This window comes from Notolepis coatsorum (assembly GCF_963971535.1).
Source record: "Notolepis coatsorum genome assembly, chromosome: 5".
NCBI lineage: Eukaryota > Metazoa > Chordata > Actinopteri > Aulopiformes > Paralepididae > Notolepis > Notolepis coatsorum.
In genome coordinates, this window is record NC_140169.1 from 107,279,017 (window position 1) to 107,300,383 (window position 21,367).

A 21,367-nucleotide genomic window follows, 5' to 3' on the forward strand; every position below is an offset into this window, starting at 1 on the left:
CAACAAGTACTTGCTGTAATCCAGCAAGCTGGCAGGAAAAAGTAGGACTTCTACCATGGCTACATTTGTATTAGTAAAAGTTTTCAAAAAGGGTGTACATTCAAACCAAGCATTCCATCAATTAAGAAGGCATGGCAATCTATAGGCAAAGGTCAATCATGTTGCACCTGACCCAAGTTGACTTGATAGCCAGCTGTGTCCAGTGTTCTGGGTCAGAAGTCTGGGATTAATATTCAGGGATCGACAGCAGGGAAGGTGCTGACCTTGTTGTTTCTGCTGATGCGTCTCTCTGGCCGTGGCTGCTTGGTCTGGATCAGTTCTTCTGGGGTGTTCCCCAGCGGAGGCAGCAGCCTCTTCTTACTGTTCCTGGTCTCTGGCAGCCACTGAGGCGGCAGCTCAAACGGACCAAAACCGAACTGCGTTGCATCCTCAGCCTCAGTGGGAGTAGCTGGCGCCACCTGTGATGAGGAGGCGTAAGCGCAGGCATGGACCGGGGACACCCGGGGGACTGGAGGAAGTCCCTCCTTGGTCCCCGTCACCCTGTCCCCAGTCCCCTGGTGAGGGTCCTTCTTGGGGATCACTTCTCCTTGGAGGTTCCCTAGTCTGGGCCCACTCTTTTGGTCTTCTTTGGGCTTGGAGCAAACTCCTGACCCTAGCGAAGGCGGCTCATTCTCCACCTCTTCCCCCTCCTCCTCCTCCTCTTCTTCAGAAGGTCTAAAGATCTGCTGCTGGCCAATGTTGAACATCTCCAGGAGCTGGCTCCCGGAGCGGCCGGCCGTCTCGAGCCCGTCGGATCCCCCGATGCTGCCCTCTCCGCCTATCGCCGCCATAGCTCCGGTGCTGACCACGTTGCGGCGGCTGTAGCGTCTGTGTAGCCTGGCCACCAGGTCCAGTAAGCAGCGTCGTGCCGAGCGGTTCACCGTCAGGAAGAGGAGGGGGTTGGTGAGAAGGGACACCTTGGGAAGCCAGATGGCGGTGAGGTGTAGGGACGCGGGCAGACCGTGCACGCTCTCTTCTAGAACGGTCCGGTAGACCACCAGGGCTCCGTACGGGGCGCTGCAGGCGGAGAAGGCCAGCACCACGGCGAGCAGAGCGGCGTGGAGCTCGGCCTCTCGCTGGGACACGAAGGGGATCGAGATGCTGTTCTGGGGCGTGCGTAGTGCGGCGATGATGACCTTCTTCTTCTGGCTGGCGCTGAGCGCCCTGCGAATCAGCACCATGAAGAGGAGGACCACAGCCAGGGGCAGGATCACCGTGGTGACGTTGTAGACCAGCACGTACACCAGGTGGCCCAGGGAGCGGGCATGGGCATCCGAGCAGGTCGAGGTGACGTATATATCAGTCACGTTGGTCACGGCGAACACGGGGATGCTGACCACTGCCGCGTGGACCCAGATGTAGATGACCAGTTCTCTGGATCTAGCATCTGAAATCTTCCTTTCAAGTGGAAAGAGCACAGAGTAGTATCTGGGGATGAGACGGAACACAACAGTTCATTGCAGCATAATAATAACCATTATCTCTCTGATCACAATGCAATACAATTACAATATTATAATGGTAATTCGTATGCCTGTTTTGAAGGAACATTTATAAAAAAGATCACATGAATTGTGTGTGTGATTTGTATCAATTGATTGACTAATTTATAAAAGCCAGTAAAATCCAAGAACAATGGGTGAGCATTGATGAACCTTAGTCAACATGCAGCAATGACAACAGTAGCAACAGGGTATATAGACACAAGTGCAGAGAAGGGGTCCTGACCAGTGGAGGTGATTTGTTAAAACGAAAACCCTCATTAAAGCAGGATTTTAAGGACTCACTGGAGAAGAGGATCAAAAGTCTTTGACACCAGGGCCGGCCCAATGCATAAGCAAACTAAGCACTTGCTTAGGGCCCCCGTGGCCACCAGAGGGCCCCCAAGAGCACTTGAAATGTTCCTCAAGAGAGTTTGAAAAATGTCTGTGATATATTATGTCAATGGTAATCGTAAAAAAAAACGAAATATTATGTTAACAGGCTGGCTAGCTAATAATACTTTTTATATTAGAAAAATATCAACACAATTATACAGGTTTACAAATACGTCAGGATACAAGCAAAACAACACAGAACCCCGGAGCTGTATGTGCAAATTATTAAGCATTACCATTGGCGCTGCCGAGGCAGTGGGGGGGCCCCCCGAATCAAATTCCTCTTAGGACCCTATAAAGGCTTGGGCCAGGTCTGGCCTACAATTCCCAAAAAGCAAAAGCCATGGATCTAGAATATCAAATGTAAAAGTTGGTGTACTGACAGTCCACCTTCTGTGATATAGATGAGAGTTTTGCTTGTGTGAATGTAGAACTTTTCACATCATTCTAAATGTTACAATACTCCTATAATAAAATTCTTAAATACGACATAAATGAAAACTCTATGGTATTATCTAAGTGTATCCACTTGTTTTTGAAGTAAAACTTTTACATTATATTGCCATAATTTATGCCAAATACATCTTTCTATTATGCCAAAACATTATAGACATAAATGATCATAACAAGTCTGTTTGCTAAATCAAGTCTGTTATGTACTATATGCTGAATATTTATCAATGGCTTCCTGCATGTGTAAGTGGAAGGAAGGATTTAAGTGAAGCACAACCGGACATGTGAAGGGTCTTGTGTAAAGGCATTTCATAAGCGTGTGTGTGTACACTCATTTGTGTGTGATACATTCTCTGCAAGCCTACCAATCGAGCCCCCTTTGAAATAAATAATTCAGTGCTTTGATTCATTCTTTGACAGCATTAGTTGCTATGGAAGCGATGCAACCCTTGATGTTGAAGTCATGGCTAGAGTTATGGTGACACAGGATGTAGACTAAGGTCATATGGACAGTATATGATGAGTTTCCTTTAAACATTAGATATCTACCATAAAAATAACTGGGCACTTCCTCTTAAATATATTGCTGATGAAACTTTATATCTTCCTCTGGGATTTAAGGTAGGATTTATTTGTTTGAATTGTGCTCCAAAACCGATTTTTACGTGGACACACTGAGTGAGTTTCATTGAACAGTGTAGTGCAGAGATATTCCATTCTAGTCTACATGGAACTCATTTCTGGACTGTGTTGAATAAGCATGGAGTTTAGTTGTTATTTAGTGGTTAGTCTACATGGAACTCATTGTTGGACTGTGTTGAATAAGCATGGAGTTTAGTTGTTATTTAGTGGTTAGTCTACATGGAATTCATCGCTGGACTGTGTTGAATAAGCATGGAGTTTAGTTGTTATTTAGTGGTTAGTCTACATGGAACTCATCGCTGGACTGTGTTGAATAAGCATGGAGTTTAGTTGTTATTTAGTGGTTAGTCTACATGGAACTCATCGCTGGACTGTGTTGAATAAGCATGGAGTTTAGTTGTTATTTAGTGGTTGGTCTACATGGAACTCATCGCTGGACTGTGTTGAATAAGCATGGAGTTTAGTTGTTATTTAATTAGTGGTTAGTCTACATGGAACTCATTGCTGGACTGTGTTGAATAAGCATGGAGTTTAGTTGTTGTTTAGTGGTTAGTCTACATGGAACTCATTGCTGGACTGTGTTGAATAAGCATGGAGTTCAGTTGTTGTTTAGTGGTTAGTCTACATGGAACTCATTGTTGGACTGTGTTGAATAAGCATGTAGTTTAGTTATTTAGTGGTTAGTCTACATGGAACTCATCGCTGGACTGTGTTGAATAAGCATGGAGTCTAGTTGTTATTTAGTGGTTAGTCTACATGGAACTCATCGCTGGACTGTGTTGAATAAGCATGGAGTTTAGTTGTTATTTAGTGGTTAGTCTACATGGAACTCATTGCTGGACTGTGTTGAATAAGCATGGAGTTTAGTTGTTATTTAGTGGTTAGTCTACATGGAACTCATTGCTGGACTGTGTTGAATAAGCATGGAGTTTAGTTGTTATTTAGTGGTTAGTCTACATGGAACTCATTGCTGGACTGTGTTGAATAAGGACTCTGTAGATTCAACCACTAAAAGTGCTTATTCCATCGAAATTCCCTTTGAGCTTATATTGTGTACACATAGAGCTTACTAATGTCCCAAGCCCTTACACAGTAAACTCTAAACTTAAAATAATAATAATTAAAGGCGCATCATTTATTGTAAATAAAATTATATTTTGAGATGTCTTTATCTTCCCCATCTCTATCATGGAAAAGGATTGTGTGTGTGTGTGTGTGTGTGTGTGTGTGTGTGTGTGTGTGTGTGTGTGTGTGTGTGTGTGTGTGTGTGTGTGTGTGTGTGTGTGTGTGTGTGTGTGTGTGTGTGTGTGTGTGTGTGTGTGTGTGTGTGTGTGTGTGTGTGTGTGTTAAAATTGGAATGAATTTGCAATGTTTATGTCCCTTGCCTTGTTTGTATGTACGGTAACTATAAATAAATTATTGTATGCCACTATGAATAATACATATATATATTTTATCTTTTTTAATCCTCTCTTTCTCAGATTTTTCTCTGTTTTTCTCCCCGTCCCAATTTTAGTCGTTGTGCCAATTCCCCCCTCCCCTACCTGGTTGTTGTGCGCATGTTCTCCTACTGGTCGGTACAAGGGAACCCTGAAGTCATCCGCACGCTTCAGACACACGCAGCGACAGCCAGTGACTCTTTTTTCACCTGGCAGCGAGGACTCTCATTGGTGAAGTGTAACGTGTGGGAGGTCACGCTGCCTTCATCAAGTCCTGCCTCCGCTGAGCAAGCGCCCAGACCTGACCTGTCCACAACGCCAGATTCCCACCCATGACTTGCCCTCCCCCTAACCCAGCCAAACGTGTTAGTATAGCGATCAGCCCAAGCCCCAAGCAATGCTGACTCCGGGAGTCGAGACCGCAGCCTCTTGCATTGGTGACGAGCACAATCTCCGCCACGCCACCTGACCGCCCCTGTGTACATACATGTATGTACGTGTCTGAGAAAAGACAGAAGAAACAGAACGAGAGGGAGAGAGAGACAGAAGACGTCTCCCTCCCCGTGGACCCATGGCTGCGGCTCTGGAAAGGCTGGGACACGACCACTCAGCATGGAGGACACACGCTCCATCGATTTCCTCCCAGCTCCACTCCACAGGGGGTAGATGGAGATCGAGAAGAGACAAATTTCCACCCATTCCGGTGTTTCAGAGGCCCGCGGCTTGTTGCTTTTCTAAGAACTGGCAATAATCACCCTGGCTGAATTGAATGAGGTTAATATATTCCTTTAAGTTACCCAGTAATTTCCAAAAGCGCTCTTAAGCTAAGTAAAGTGCACAGACCAGAAAACATAGTATGAGACAGTCATACCACTTGTCATAGTACGAGTGCTAATACGGATGGTAAATGGACTGCATTTATATAGCGCTTTTATCCAAAGCACTCACATTCACCCATTCACTCACATACCGATGGCAGAGGCAACCATACAAGGTGCATCAGGGGTTAAGTGACGTAAGTGTCTCGGATGCACTGATGCATCGGATGCACCAATCCCAATCTAGTATCACATATACATTTACATTTACATTTAGTCATTTAGCTGACGCTTTTATCCAAAGCGACTTACAAGTTCTGTACGACAAGCCATCAGGAAGGGCACAACTCTATCAGCTGAGCAACAATGTTCATCAAAGTGTTGAGTGCTACAGTGTAGGTTAGTTTATTAGGACAAGTGCATGACAGTACGGTTAGTTAGGGTTAGATTTTTTTTTTTTTTTTTTTTTTTAATTCAGATAATGGTTGAAGAAGTGCGTCTTTAGTCGACGGCGAAAGATTGGACGTGATTCGGCTGTCCTAACTGGGGTGGGTAGTTCATTCCACCATTGTGGGGCAAGGACATATCGGGCAGATAATATGCACTTCACTCGTGCTCTATCAATTCAAGCGCAAAATACAGTTTATTTTAATCCAACATTGCAACCATTGCAACAAGCATGATTCCTTTACAATCTAATTTCCCCTTCTGTTTTTGGGGACAGGATATGGTCGAGGACAGATTACTTAATTCAGGCACTGTCCCCGAAAATCTGGGACGTCTTGTCACCTTAATATAGGCCTATATTTTTTCATTCAACCTTTGGTGGACCGGACGCTTAATATCACACCCATCTTGAACGATTTGAAGCTTTGTTTCCAGGGGCTTATATCTAGGTTTGAATCTGATCCTAATCGTATCCCATCATTATCCTCGTGATTATTCCGCTTGATAAACCAAAGATTTTGATTTAAGACCAAGTAACCCCCGCCCCCTAAAAAAAAGAAAGAAAGGAAAGGAACGGAGCCAAAAGATCTATCTCCCTTCAAAGAGCCGTAATTCCCACCACTACGTTCTACACAACCGACGACCAAAAGGGACCGACCTGTCGAGTGCGATGGCTGCGAAGCTGAGCACGGTGACGGAGCAGAACAGCTTCTGGAGGAACTTGATGACCTTACAGAGCAGCAGGGTGTGGAGCCACCAGCAGCAGCGAGGGCTGGCGCCCAGCACCGCGTCGAAGGGCACGCACACCAGACCCGCGCAGATGCCCGAGCACGCCAGGTTCCCCAGGAAGCGGCTGGTCACAGATTTGAAGACGGTCGTGCAGCAAGTGCACCACAGAACCGTGGCATTACCTGCATGGTGAGAGAGAGAGATGGAGAGGGGAAGGAACGTTTTAGACAGGGTTGTGTGTGTGTGTGTGTGTGTGTGTGTGTGTGTGTGTGTGTGTGTGTGTGTGTGTGTGTGTGTGTGTGTGTGTGTGTGTGTGTGTGTGTGTGTGTGTGTGTGTGTGTGTGTGTGTGTGTGTGTGTGTGTGTGTGTGTGTGTGTGTGTGTGTGTGTGTGTGTGTGTGTGTGTGTGTGTGTGTGTGTGTGTGTGTGTGTGTGTGTGTGTGTGTGTGTGTGTGTGTGTGTGTGTGTGTGTGTGTGTGTGTGTGTGTGTGTGTGTGTGTGTGTGTGTGTGTGTCGAATTGTGTTCTGGGGTTATTTTGAGCCGTCATTTGTTGTAAAGGCACATACAGTACGTCTCCCATCCTATGTTGCCCATGAAAGCTATTTTTGATTTCTCTTTTCATGCACAGGTCTTTCAAAAGAATCAATCTATCTGTGAAAGAAAAGGCAGGCTGGAGCATAGAATCTTTGCGAACAGGTGCAATATGTCAGCGGTATTTCACACACACACCCTAGAAACCCCTGACCAATCAAACACTCTCGCACTAGTATACACCCTCTGCCATTTTGTAAAGTGAAAGACAACAAACCAGTATAAAGATTGGTTGGAATTTACCTATCCCAAACCCGCCCTCTTTTCTTGATCCTCCAATCACAACGGTTGCTTCCCTCTGAGGTTTGAGATGTAAATAGAAAATGGCTGCTTTTTTATATAGCGCTTTTATCCAAAGCACTTTACAATTTGTTACTCACATTTTACCCATTCACTCACACATTCACACACCGACAGCGGAGGCAACCATGCAAGGTGCCAACCTGCTCATCGGGAGCAATTAGGGGTTAAGTGTCTTGCTCAAGGACACATCAACACGCTGCCCGGGAGGAGCAGGAGTCGAACCGGGAACCTCCGGATTGCCAGACGACTGCTCTACCTCTCGAGCCACTGTCGCCCCTAGATGTAGCTATATGGTAACATGAAACTTTATGAGGAACAATTAATGACTAATAGGAACTAATGGAACTGCATGTTATACGTAGGACTGTAATAACTATGTTTGGTTAACATAAAATGAAAGTAAATAAAAGATCTGCAGACACTATTTCCTCAACTATTTTCAACTGTAGCAGAGCCAACTCGAAGAAGAAATGGTTGAAAAAAGAATGAATGAATGAATTAATGATTGATCATTGCAATTTTATAGTGCAGGTAGCAGTCCCTATAAGACAAGGTATTACTATTTTATTTTAGCTACACCCTTTCATGTAGCTCTAATTAACATACCTCAAGGATTCACTGTGCCCAATGACATCACTGGTGGCCGTATTAAAAATAATTGTATTATTGGCTGTGCCAATAACTGTCACACTAAATTAATGTGTGCAAAACTGATTAGAACTTTTGGTCAAAACGTGGCTTCTAAATGTCACTGCATTCGCTGCAGACTGGCGTCTTTGATCACAGACGAGATTAGGCTTCAAGAACTTTGTCTGACAATGTCAGATGGAGACCATGGCAACGGACAAAATGACTGATTCACTGTAATACTATTGCATCACTGTTTCCTCACATCATGTCTGTCTGGGATACTGACGCGTTATCTAACCAGGACACAGCTGTAGCACATTAATCAACAAACAGACAAGATAGCAGCTTCTAGACACACGTATGCATCCAATTATGTCACTAAAAAAGTTGCCTTCATCTCCTTACTCACATCTGCATACAAACTCCAGTCCTCTACTCGACAACATTACCACTCAATCACCTGAAACGAAAGGTCGAATTCTGTAACGTTCAGTAAAAGGAATGAATTTAATCTGTACTCGGTATCAGCATATAAAGGTCCGTTATTGTAAAAATGGCCTTTCCTGTTTTGCAAATATGTCACCAAAAAAGCTTCCTTCATCTCATCACTCACAGTCCTCTACTGCTCGACATGTGTTACCACTCAATAAGAGCAGGATTTAGGAGCACTGAAGAGCAGTCGTAAGTCGGACATACTGGTGTGCACCGTGTTCTTAAGGGCTTTATTTGGGAGGAATCATGGTGATTGCGTTCACGTCGACTCTACAGACATCCTTGGAATTAAATAATCATAATAATAATAAATACAAAAAATTACGTTTTACATTTACAGTCATGCCTCAAGAGGCATGGTGATGTCCAAAAATAAATACAAGCACTATACAGGGCTGTACAGTGCTACGAGGGCGTAGCATATTGCCCCTAAAAATAGCCTGTGCTAGTAGAAAAAAATATTTGGGGGCACCCTTGCTAGTACTGATTTCAACCCTTTCATTCGTATTTCACTCCTTTTTTTTGAGGAATTTAAACATTGCGAACTAATCTTGTTGGCCGTTTTCTATATCTCTCCTCCCTCGGTCTCTCTCCGTCTGCCCGAGGAGTGGGGCTGTTACTTACACACTCGCGTGACTGACACTCACACATGCACATACGGGTACTTGAGAGGTGCTGTCCGTGCTGAAGCAGAGCAGAGCTCATCATAGCGGAGAGAACGAAACATTCGAAAAAAAGCATGCATAGCGCGACCTGTGTAACATTAAGTTACACTGCTATTCTATCTTCATCTTCAAGATACACTATACGACCGGGGTGCCCATGTACATGTCAAAATACTTCCCAAAGGTCAGTGAATACCACAACCACTACACCAGAGGAAGCTCAACAAATCATGTTAAACCCAGATTCGGCTCAAACAAGGGACTAAACACGTTTCGCAATTATGCCACAACAATGTGGAACGCCCTACCCAAAGCTGTAAAGGAATGTGAATCCCTGCCCACATTCAAAACCGCTCTTAAAGAGCACCTACGGGAGGCTGCAATTCGAAACTGGCCACCGTAAATGCCCAAAACCCCCACCACCTCCTAATAGACAGTCTCCTCCCCACCGCATGTATATATTCCCTCCCCGCCGTATGTATATTTCCCTCCCACCCACCCACCCCCTCCTAATGTACAGTCCCCTCCCCAGTCCCCATCATATGTATATACTCTGTCAGGATCTAGGCGTAACAGTACTGTATATTTGAATACCGCTTATGTCACAAATGTATCAGTACTAAATACCTATATGTCCCTATGCCATAAATGTCATGTATGTTGTGTATGTCATAAATGTCTATATGAAATGAAAATGGGGGACCCTGATGGAAACAAGACAAACGTCTTTCTCAGGTCTGCATCCCCTTAACAATTGTATGTATTGAGCCATACTGTATTGTACCCATTCTGCAATCTGTTAAATAAAGTTTTCATTCATTCATTCAATCTCCTATCTTAATGTTAGCAAGCTAAGCATGCATAGCGCAACGTATGTAACATTAAGTTACACTGCTATCGAGTTACCCCGCCACCTCCCTACCTCATCTTCTCAAAGTAATAGATGATTTTGGCAGTCTATCGGGATTTAAGATCAACTGGCCAAAATCGGCCTTCCTTCCACTCAATGTGACTGCGAAGGCTACCATCCTCCCAGCAAATATACTCATGGTAGAACACTTTAAATGTCTTGGAGTTGAAATATTCCCCACTATAGGCCAAACGGTGAAGTATAATTACTCCGGCTTGCGAGACAGGATCACAGATGACTTCAGCAGGTGGTCAAAATGTTTAAACTCATTACAGGCCAGAGTGTCAATAGTTAAGATGAATGTTTTGCCCAGAATTAACTTCATCAGCTCCATGTTGCCGTTACCCCCCCCCCCCCCCCCCCCCCTGCTGGTTACTGGCAAAAACTGCACTCTGCTGCATATAAATTCATTTGGAACAACAAACGCCCATGATTAAAAAGATCCACTGCACAGAGAAATAAATCCGACGGGGGTTTAACCTTTCCAGACTTCAAATATTACTTTCAAGCGTTCTCTTTAAGACCACTGATCACCTGGTTTGATTCTCAAGCAGCGGTATCCTGGAGACCATTGGAGGAGAAGATAGTGGCCCCACATAGACTGCAGGATATAGTGTACACCAACATATCAATTAAGCAATGCAACTTAAGATTTGGCCCTCTTATTACACATGTGATCCGGATTTGGCGTGACACACAGAAAACGTGTACTAATCACCATAAATGGCACATGCATTCTCCCCTATTTAATAACAATTTAATCCTTATTGGACAACAACCTATCAGACACCCTGGTTGGGAAAAGAAAGGCATACACACATTGGGGGATATCTTCGATGACTCTGGTCTCCGCTGTTTTCAAGATATATCCAACAAATGTTACCTCCCCAGATCCTCCTTTTTCTTCTATTTACAAATAAGAGCAGCTCTGAAGGCTCACGGCGTCCCATGGGATGCTCCACTTGAGCACCACAGGTTTCACAAATTATTTTATGACAAGGCTTCGTCTCTGACTTTTATCGCCACTTACTTACGTCCTCATATAAGGTCCTTCCCCTAGACACGGTTTGGAGGAAGGATATCTCAGAGCTGGAGGTAGATTTTGATTGGGATGCAGTCTGGGAAAATGTTCGGCTATCATCACGCAACCCAGATCACCAACAGATTAATCTTAACTTTGTTCATAGGACTTACCTGACCCCTAGACGATTGAACCTAATGGGTCTCAGACCTGACTCTCGATGCTCCTTGTGTTCAAACGGTGCTATTGGTACATGCATATGTATTGGGAATACCCTCCTGTTGAGACCTTCTGGGAAAATGTTACCACTCAATTATCAGAGATTTTATCTCTGACCATACCGATCCGACACTGCCTTCTGTACTGTTGTTGAATGATGTTTCTCAGTTATCAACCTCTGTACATGTAAAGAGACTCATTTTGGCGGACAGCTGCCAAAAAGTTGATAGCGTCATGCTGGATTCAACCGGATAAAATCCCGAAGGTATGGATTCTCACCTATCTCGATGTGATTTATCTAGAGATATCTACTGTGCGGGTTTTAGGTGTTAATGAAGCCAGCATCGCAGTCTGGGTGGCTGTGGTGGATAAGATAAAGGAACGCATATAAATTTGTAGTTTTCTGGTGTTGAATGAAGTAGTGGATGTATAGCCCATGTGGGGGGGGGGGGGGGGAAGAGCGAGCGAGTGTTGGACTCTCGGAGCAGCTGGGAATATGTGTTTTACAGTATACACAGTGGATCACTAAAAGGAGCGAGTTTTTCGAATGGCGATCAGGAATTGGAATAATCCATTTGGATACCATCTAATCTCAGGTAAGGAATCTATGTTACCAGTCTAAGGATAATCACTCAGACCCGTTTTCACGGATATATAAGCTTTTATGTGATTATGTGATATCGCTGTTTGACTGTGCGCGCCGTCAGGAAATAGGAGACTCGATTTTCGGCTCGCTGGGCATTCAAGGGACTAATAATGAATTAAACTTGGGAAGTGAAAGTGTTAATACACTGTTATCAATGAAAGAAGAAATGTTTGCAGCTGTGGTAATACTTCAGTTGGTTCATTATAAAAGATACAAACCTGAAAACAAAAGCACTTAAATGTTAAATAAAAGGACCACAGTAATGAGGCAGGAGGAACATCTTTTTTTGCACTATAATGGTAAATTGGTCATTTAAAAAAAAAAAAGTGTGCCCCTAGTGAAAAAGCTTAGCATACAGCCCTGCTATACTAACACTGCACTGATAAATAAATAAGAACTAAACCCAATCGCAGGGATATAGCTATAGTGGAATAGACTGTATATTAATATTCCATATTTATACCGTCTTGTTGCGCGCTCCTGGCCATCTGCTTCAGCACACACACACACACACACTGAATAGCCTACGTGCGTAATAAATGAACAGTAGGCTTATATTATTCAAATGACTTGTTTTATTAGGAGGTTGCAGATACTGCGTACAGTACACATCTTAAGGCCACCACAGAGTCGGGGGTACTGTGAGAGGACCACTCGCCACGATGGACACCAATACTGGAAATCACGATCAGACAATTTGAATATTCTTTTCGTGATACATCCTTGTAAAGGTAAGGACTATATGACATCAAGCCTACTTTGATCCAACCATGATTTCACATCGATCGCAACGATTATGTAACGTACTCCAAAACATATGCCGTTGGTGACGATCAAAGCATCAAAAAACTACCCCCCCCCCCCCCTTTCATGCATTCATGATGAAACATAACACCTATTATATACATTTGATTTGGAAATAGTAGAGTGTCCAGGCAAGAAACGCCAACGCTTATAGCAGAATTCACGTAGCGCCCTATAACTCAGCTTTTCAGGAATTAGCCCGGATCACTCCTAAACTATACAATATTCACCACGGTATAACATGCGAACATATACATGAAAAAATTCATTATTTTTCACATGTTGAACAATGGATAGTTGATGTCAAATGAGCCATAGCCCCCCCCCCCCCTCCCCCTACACCAGTGCTGTCAAATGAGGACTGTAACCGCTTTCTTAAATTTTTTTTCACCAAGGTTGCAAACATAATGGCAAACATCACTCCTTCGCTATCCCCCCTTCCCCTCCATCCCACCACTCAAGCATCCCTGAGTGTTACGTATTACTTTCACATGGTGGAGGGATACTTACTGTCTGTGGTGCATATTCACATTGTGGTTGTAGTGTGTTGTCACTAATTGGTGGTTTGATTGACACACTGTTTCTTCCTGTTTTTCCATGTGTTTAAAATGGCCGCTTTCTAATTGACACAGGTGTGGTGATGAGGCACCACGCCCTACAAAGGAGAGCAGAGTGCAGGCAGCAGTGTCTCCCCACTTCACAAGAGATGTCTCAGCTCTCCAGCGTCTCACCTGCTCTCACTGCCTGTTGTACATTCGGCTTGTTTTTCCTTTTTGCCTATAGTTTTGTTATTTGAACTTTGGAGTCTGGAACACCCAGCTCCCACTCTTTTTGTCCATTTAGTTAGCTGTGTAAATAAATTTATAGTTATTTTTGATAACTCTTGTCCAGTGTCCTGTGTCCACCACGTTGCATTCAAAGCCTTCACGAGCCATATTTTAGGCTTGAATGTAACACTGAGCAATTTCTCACCTGTCTCTCTGGATGATCTCACCTCCATGAAGACCTCCTCGAGCCCCCTAGACATCCTTCCTACATCCATGTTCAAGGAAGTTTTTTGCTCTGTTGGCCCCAGTCTAGTAACTATCAAACTCATCCCTAGCCTCTGGTTCTGTCCCAATCTATTTTAAGGAGGCAGTCGTATAGCCACTCCTTAAAAAGCCCAACCTAGAACCCACCATCCATAACAATTTCAGACCCATCTCCAAGCTGCCTTTTGCATCAAAGGTGTTAGAAAAGGTTGTAGCCAACCAGCTCACCACCCACATAAATAACATCTGTGACAAATTCCAATCTGGCTTCCGCAAACTCCACTCCACTGAGGGTGCGGTTACACCTTTCGTTTCATCTTCGTATTGTTGTCATATGCGTTTCGCCGCGACGTCGTGCGCCTCGAGTCACACTTTCGTTTTTTTTTCGTTTTTTGTCACCCGAGCACACTGATGTAGTACACTGCCAAAGCAGTAGGTGACAGTAGGTGGTGAAGTGGATTCTCAGGCTGTTTTGGTTCTGCTCTGCTTCAGAACCTGTTGGTTAGTACTCTCGGCGTTGTGTCTCAATACTTTAAAGCTGGGAATCACTTCTCTTCAAACTGACTGAGCAGGCCGAAAGGCAGATGGAATTAAGGAGGAAAGATAGTTTAACAGTTGTTTAATAAGAGTTTAAGAGTGTATACAAATTACAATAAAGAATGCTATAGTTGTGATCAAAAACACTATGCCGTAATTGAACACAACCAGGCTAATATAACAGTAAAGAGAATGCTAGTTGATAGTTTGTTGAAAGTCTTTGTTCTCTGCTGATAACAAAGAGGATTCTGTTTTTCCCTCCAAAAAGTTCCTTTGTCCTTTGCCCGCCTTGCTTGTGGATGGTGGAGATGGTGAGAGAGATCTTGTCCTTGTGGTGTTGGTTGGTTCCAGAGTGTTCTTCTGGTTGTTTCCTTCTGAGTCAGTCCTCTCTCCACCATTCCACCCCATTCTTATAGCCCAGGCCGAGTGTCTTTGAGTTGATGACATCATCACATTAATTCCACCAATCACAGGACTGCTTAAGCTGGCATTTGAAAATAGGGGTTTGGCTTATAGGCCAAACGCTCACATTACTAACAGAGAATACAATAAGAAGAATTTCCCTATAAAATTACTTAAACATTACCTGACTTGTTAATACTTTGATGAATCAAAGTTTATATTGATTACCTAAACACAGATATATTTCTTTATTACTAAGTCTGTTTGACTTTCAGAACATATATCTAACAAATCTAATCTTTCTGTTAGCTTAATAGAATACATTTCAATACCATATAACAAGCTTAACAGATTGCAGAATGTGTAACTTACTTATTCAAATTACTATTTTATACCAGGAAATAGTTAGTTTGGAGATCTCCTGTGTGTGTGTGTGTGTGTGTGTGAATGTGTATTTGTGAATGTGTGAATATGTGTGAGTGTGTGTGTGTGTGTCTCTGTGTGTGTCTCTGTGTGTGTCTCTGTGTGTGTGAGTGTGTGTGTGAATGTGTGTGTGTGTGTGGCTATGTGTGTGTGAGTGTGTGTGTGTGTGTGTGGATGTGTATGTGTGTGTGAGTGTGTGACTATGTGTGTGTGAGTGTGTGTGTGTGGATGTGTATTCGAAAATGTGTGTGTGTGTGGATCTCTGTGTGTCTGTCTGTGTCCCCAAGCCGTAAGCAGCTGATAACACTTCTTTGATGTAACAGTTGTTTCACTGTGTGTGTGTCAGGATACTCCAGCGAGACATGACCTTTTGTCTTTGTTTGATCTTTACAGAGCCCATTGTCCCCGGCCATAGCAGATGACACTTGGGTTGCGGTCATAGATGTAATCTTTTGACCACTCAGTTCACGTGTAAATCGACCTGTGTGGCCTACAATGGCAATCACGTCTATGTAACCACAAACACATTCATATTTCTTATTGTTTTGAGGCCTAAATATTTCCACACATTCTGTTTGATGAGTCTATGTTTGGGAATTTACTACAGATCCCCACTCGGATAGTTTACCTATCCTTAATATGTCAAACATAGATATCAATCTCTACACACTACTATCTAGATAACACTTAAGACATTTTAAATCATATTAGGATAAAATATATATCTGATTTGTCACACTTAGATCCTAAAATTCAAATTAGCCATTTCAGTTTTTGTGATCATGTGCAGTCTTTAATACTTGTTCTCGTACCAAGATCAATAGAGCATTTGAGGAGGGGGGTCATGTTTTCTAGATTTGACCCTGCCTCCTCTTTATTGCTCAGAGCTGGTGCAATATCACGACTGCTGGGTGCAACTCAGAAAGCAAATTGCCTTTCTTATTACACCCCATCTTCTGTCAAGCACATCTTGACTCGTGGAGATCCTCTCTTAGGGGGTAGAGCCCCCTGCTGTAGTATCTTCTATTCTTCACAGCGATGGGGAGGTCGTTGCTGGCTGCTCGACCCCTTCGCTGGTTGACCCTCGGATCAGTGGAAGAGGTTTGTGTCTCCTCCCCTCCGCCTGGTCGTCGATAGGGGCGATAGCAGCTCCCCCCCTTCGCTTGTTGACCCCCTGGTCAATAGTTGAGGCCTTGCTTCTGTTGACAACCGGAGTCGTTGCTGAGGCCTAGCTGCCTGTCTCCTCGTTGGTTGTCTGTCGTTCCCTTCTGAAGCCTCAAGACTCGGTCACTGCGTTGGCCAAGACTCTCCCGGCCCAAGAGGTAGGCGTCTCCTGGTTCTCCGCAGTGTTGTGGTTCCCCATGGAACCGCTGGGTAGACACTAGCCAGTGTCCTGGATCAACGGTACCGATGGAGTCCTCGGTCTTCCTTGTACCACTCTCTGATGACTGTGGATCCCCCAATCTCCCCTCCGTATCCTGTAGTGAATATATCGCTCCGGGGCACAGTGGGGATCACTTCTACCACAACAATTGATTGAGAATCCATAATTTCCATCCCTCAGACTCTCTTTACTGGTCTGAGCTTTTGACAACTTTCTTTTCCAAATCATTTATCTATATATTTCATGGCTTCTAGATCATTAAATTTCAAAATTCTGAAAAATTCACATGGCTCTCATTATATTATGCTGATACGTATATTCCTCCACCTCTCGATGTGAAATACACAATGAAACATCGTTACCGTCTTCCTCTGGTTCCGGACAGCTGCATCCCGGACCGGACAGCACTGACATCCATTCTCCCAGTAACCTGCGTGTATGGCAACAATTCACAGTCCGCCTTAAACACACATCTTATACATCACAAGCCAATTATCAATTGCACATGTTCACACCCTACACAATACTAATTTGGCCAATAGCGACCAAATCTATTGAGCTTCATTAATGTACAGAGAATCATGCTCCCCAACACTATTATCAACCACGACACACCCCCAGCCCCTAAAACTGGGTATTCAAATGGGCGGAGAACAAAAACCCATAACTAGCTCATGTTCCTTCACTTTGTTCCCAGTCCATTTTACAGACACATACTACCCCGTCCTGATGTGTCGAGATCACTCCCAGCTTGCCAGGTATCCTAAGAAAAAAACACAGAAAGAAAGAAAACAGAAAACAAAACACAAAGAAAACGCTGCCAAATCAATAAATGAAAAAATAAACCAAACTTGTGAGCTTCCTAGCTCATTTTTAACTAAGAAATAAAAAGGGAAATCAAATGAATAAACGAAATGTACACTCCCGGCCTAAGTCAGGAATTGCTCATATCACACCAGAAAAGAGAAGTAAAAATAAAAGTAAACAAACACCTATCCTATTGCTCAGAACTGTTAATATGCTTCTATCAATACTATAAAATACTAGAAACAACTATGAGTCCTTTTAATTTCTTAATCATGCAGTCCACCTCTTGATCAATCTGAATGTTGACCGAGCATGGATAATTCACTGATCACTAGCTGCCGCAGTGTCACATCATCACACTGTCTAATATTGATTAACTGTTTAACATAATTTGACCTCTTGTTAGTCTGATTAGTTCATGCATTTGTCAGTCACCCATACATCCGTTTTTAGTAACTTTCATTCATAATCTAATTAGGAGCATATTTTATCATTCAATATATCCCACCTCTACCCTAGTCAGTTGCATATATTTTTATTCTGCCGGTGGCCTCTGCAGACATGACCTTTGAAAATGACCTTTTACTCCACAGCCCCAACAACACTGGCGGTCTCCCCCGGGTTGTGGGACCCGGTGGGTCAGTTGCCTGTGACCGGATGACCCTGGGGTCATCGGGCCCAGAACACGTCCTGGTGGTGTGCCATCATCGCCATGGTTCCCTGGAGCCTGTTCGGAGGAGAAAGCCACGTACCTATTTGGTCCAGTCACAGTTCCTTGAGAGGGGCCCGTGGTTGGGAGGGGCCCGGCACCTGTTCCTGCACAAACACGCCCTGTTGGGGATATATGGTCCTGCTCTGCACAGTTCCGGGCAATGTGTCCGAGGGTCCCACACGTCCAACAGTGCACCTGCCGCACACGGTAGCCAATCGGATTCCTGCCTTTGCCTACACCTTTTCCTCGTGGTTGCCACCTCGTGGGTGGTCCTATTGGGGTTAGTTGTTGTCCCGGCACGGGTTGTGGCCCCAACTGGGCCTGTCTCTGGCCATCTGGTTCTCCAGAGGGAGAGGGAGAGAGGCGATTGGAACCCGTCTCCCCTCCGGGCTGTGTGGGCTGGAGTAGGCCTTGGAGATAGTCCACTACCCGTCTAGCCTCGGCTAGCTGTTCTTCGAGAGGGAGGCACGTCTGTAACTGGCAGTCATCTGCAACGGACAGTTCAGCTTGGATCGACTCGGGTAATACAGCTGTCTCTGGGTCGCTTGCTGCAACGACTCCCTGTGGCGGAGTAAAAGACATTATTCCCAGTCCCTCCGTCTCACTGGACACTAAAGGGGAGTCGATTAAATTCCAGCCAATCAAGTCAACGTCCAATTCGGTCAATGTAATGTCTGCAGAGGTTATCGGCATTATCTTGATTTGGGTACGCATTCTACACCGGCCTCCTTTAACTACAAGGTTCTGTAATGGCCTGAATATCTTTGGCCATCTTTTCGTCACTTTTATTGTGACATCTCCAGTCGTTGAAATAGACAGATTGTCTACCCTTTCTATGGTCAGTGCATCTAACCCTCCGGTTGCTCCTATCTGTGTATTTTCCATCCTCACCTTTCCTTCAATCACTCGTAACGTCACCGTTTGGAAAGCAAGTTTCTCTGTATTCAAACTATTTTTACCAAACTTGAGTCAATTTCACTCACACTTTTATATTGGTGTAAACAGGAATTGATAATTTCGGTCTTGTGATACTATACCCCCTGACTGTCAACAGTCTCTTCGATTTCCCTGTTGGGGTTCGGAATTGTCAGCGCCGGCCATCCGTCCTGGAGCAGCTGTGAAAAGAGAGAAGCAAAAAATACACTTAATTATCAGTGACATTTGCCATTCACAATCCATCATTTGTCCTTAAGCATGGAATGTCGGGCATCTCCTAGACTATGATCATATGAGAGCATTTGTGCAATTTTTCGTTTTTGATTTATCAATGACACCGCCTTAATCTTTTTTCCAGTTGTCTCCATTGGAAACCCAGATTCTCAATCCTGTTGTCAAGATCCTCCTTATTACCACTCCGGGGAACTTATTTTCCATCAGCTGTTTCCTGAGATGGTGGTCAATCAGAAAGTTGTTATTCACAGCCTATCATTCCTAAACATCTGTATCGGACATTGTAATTTAGGTGAATAATCTCACTTTTACTCTAATTTGCAAATGACTATGTGTATGTGTAACTATATTTATTTCTGTCCGTGAAAGCCTAGTATGTATTTCGCTCATATTACATTACACATATCAATAACACATATTTTCCATTCACAATCTCTCACACAGTTATTATATATCCCCCGTAACACCTAACCCTTTAGGTGTTAAAATAACGCTCTTCTCACGGGAACAGAAATCAATTTCCAGTGCCTTATGTCACTGAAGTCCCCGTGCACTTAGAACAGTGTCACACAACCCGTTCATAACCACAGGTGGCGACACCATCCCCATATCGAAAATCCTGCCGACCAATGAGACCCCACTGGCCAACTCGTCCTGTGGCCCACGGCATCACCCCCAGTTTCGAACCTGGAACATGACACCCCGGGCTCCCACTCAAGGATATTCAAAAATTATTCCACTCACAACCCATACACTCACATACAGCCGCTTTGACCAATCACACAAACATCCACACATAATATAATCCGACGCACGTAGTGTGGCAGCGAGCCTTTGACGAGTGCACGCTTAGCGCACCCCTGTTAATGCGCGGTGGCAGACAGCGAGCCCACCCCCGCCACGACGTTTAGCAGTCCCCGTACCCCTGGTAAAATGAAAAATGCGCGCAGTGTGGCAGCGAGCACCGACGAGTCACACACAGCGCACAATGCGTGGAGGCAGACAGTGAGCCACGACGAACTGTCTACCCACACCCCCACCGCAGGCGCAGCCGAGCAGAGTATTTATGCTCCGACTTACGGCCCACCAACATGAACTGGTACTGAGCCCCAGCCGGGGCCCGTCCAAATGTAAGGAAAGAAGTACGAACAAAGCGTTTAGGTTGACATGGTAGCCTATACATTTCAGTGTGATTGCATGCAAAGTTTGAGTAATCACGCTCCAACTTACGGCCCACCAACATGAACTGGTACTGAGCCCCAGCCGGGGCCCGTCCAAATGTAAGGAAAGAAGTACGAACGCCTTGTCGAACAAAGCGTAGCGCTAACGCAGGCAATACCACTGCCAGCACTAGAAATTCCCTAAAAACAACAATAAAACTGAATATGGAACAACATACGCACAATAAGTCCCAAACTCAGCCTACCGCCTTTGAAACCTTACAGTAAACAGCAATAAACAATATACCTAGCACTACACCGCGTTTGAAACCCATAAACAAAACTCTATATACAGGCCCCAAACCAGGAGAAAAAGAGAAAGCGTTTCGGGGGGGCCTAGGAGGGGAAATACATGGAAGAGAGGCGGTGTTGAAATGAGGGGAGCGAGCGAGAGGGGGGGGTAAGAGAGAGAGAGAGAGGGAGGGAGAGGGAGGAAAAGAGGGGAGGTGAGAGGGAGAGGGGTGAAGGGGGGAGGGAGGGAGAGAGAAGGAAAGAAAGAGAGGGGGGGGGTGAAAGAGGAAGAGAGAGAGAGGGAGGGGAGGCGAGAGAGAGAGAAAGAGAAAGAGAGAAATGGAAAGGGAGAGAGAGAAAGAGAGAGAATAAGAGAGAGAGAGAAAGAGAGAGAGAGAGGGGGAGAGAGAGGGGGGAGAGAGAGAGAGAGAGAGAGAAAGAGAAAGAGAAAGAGAGAGGGAGGTTGAGAGGGAGAGGGAGAGGGAGAGGGAGAGGGAAAGAGGAAGAGAGAGAGAGAGAGAGAGAGAGAGAGAGAGAGAGAGAGAGAAAGAGAGAGGGAGGTTGAGAGGGAGAGGGAGAGAGAAAGAGAGGGGGAGAAAGAGAGGGGGAGAAAGAGAGGAAGAGAGAGAGAGAAATAGGAGAGAGAGAAAGAGAGAGAAAGAGAGAGAGAGGAAGAGAGAGAGGGGGAGAAAGAGAGGGGGAGAAAGAGAGGAAGAGAGAGAGAG

At 44.6% G+C, this 21,367-nt stretch overlaps 1 protein-coding gene across 1 annotated transcript in view; it reads right to left on the bottom strand.

Moving 5' to 3' along the window:
* Nucleotides 1-233: 233 nt before the first annotated feature.
* Nucleotides 234-21,367, bottom strand: part of gpr176 (G protein-coupled receptor 176) — a gene marked incomplete at both ends in the record, with an annotated part of 33,423 nt that continues 12,289 nt past the window's right edge. The window contains 2 exons of the mRNA XM_084314892.1: nt 234-1,467; nt 6,374-6,626. Coding sequence (XP_084171018.1) covers nt 234-1,467; nt 6,374-6,626 — 1,487 coding nt within the window. The remainder of the gene's footprint in view (nt 1,468-6,373; nt 6,627-21,367) is intronic.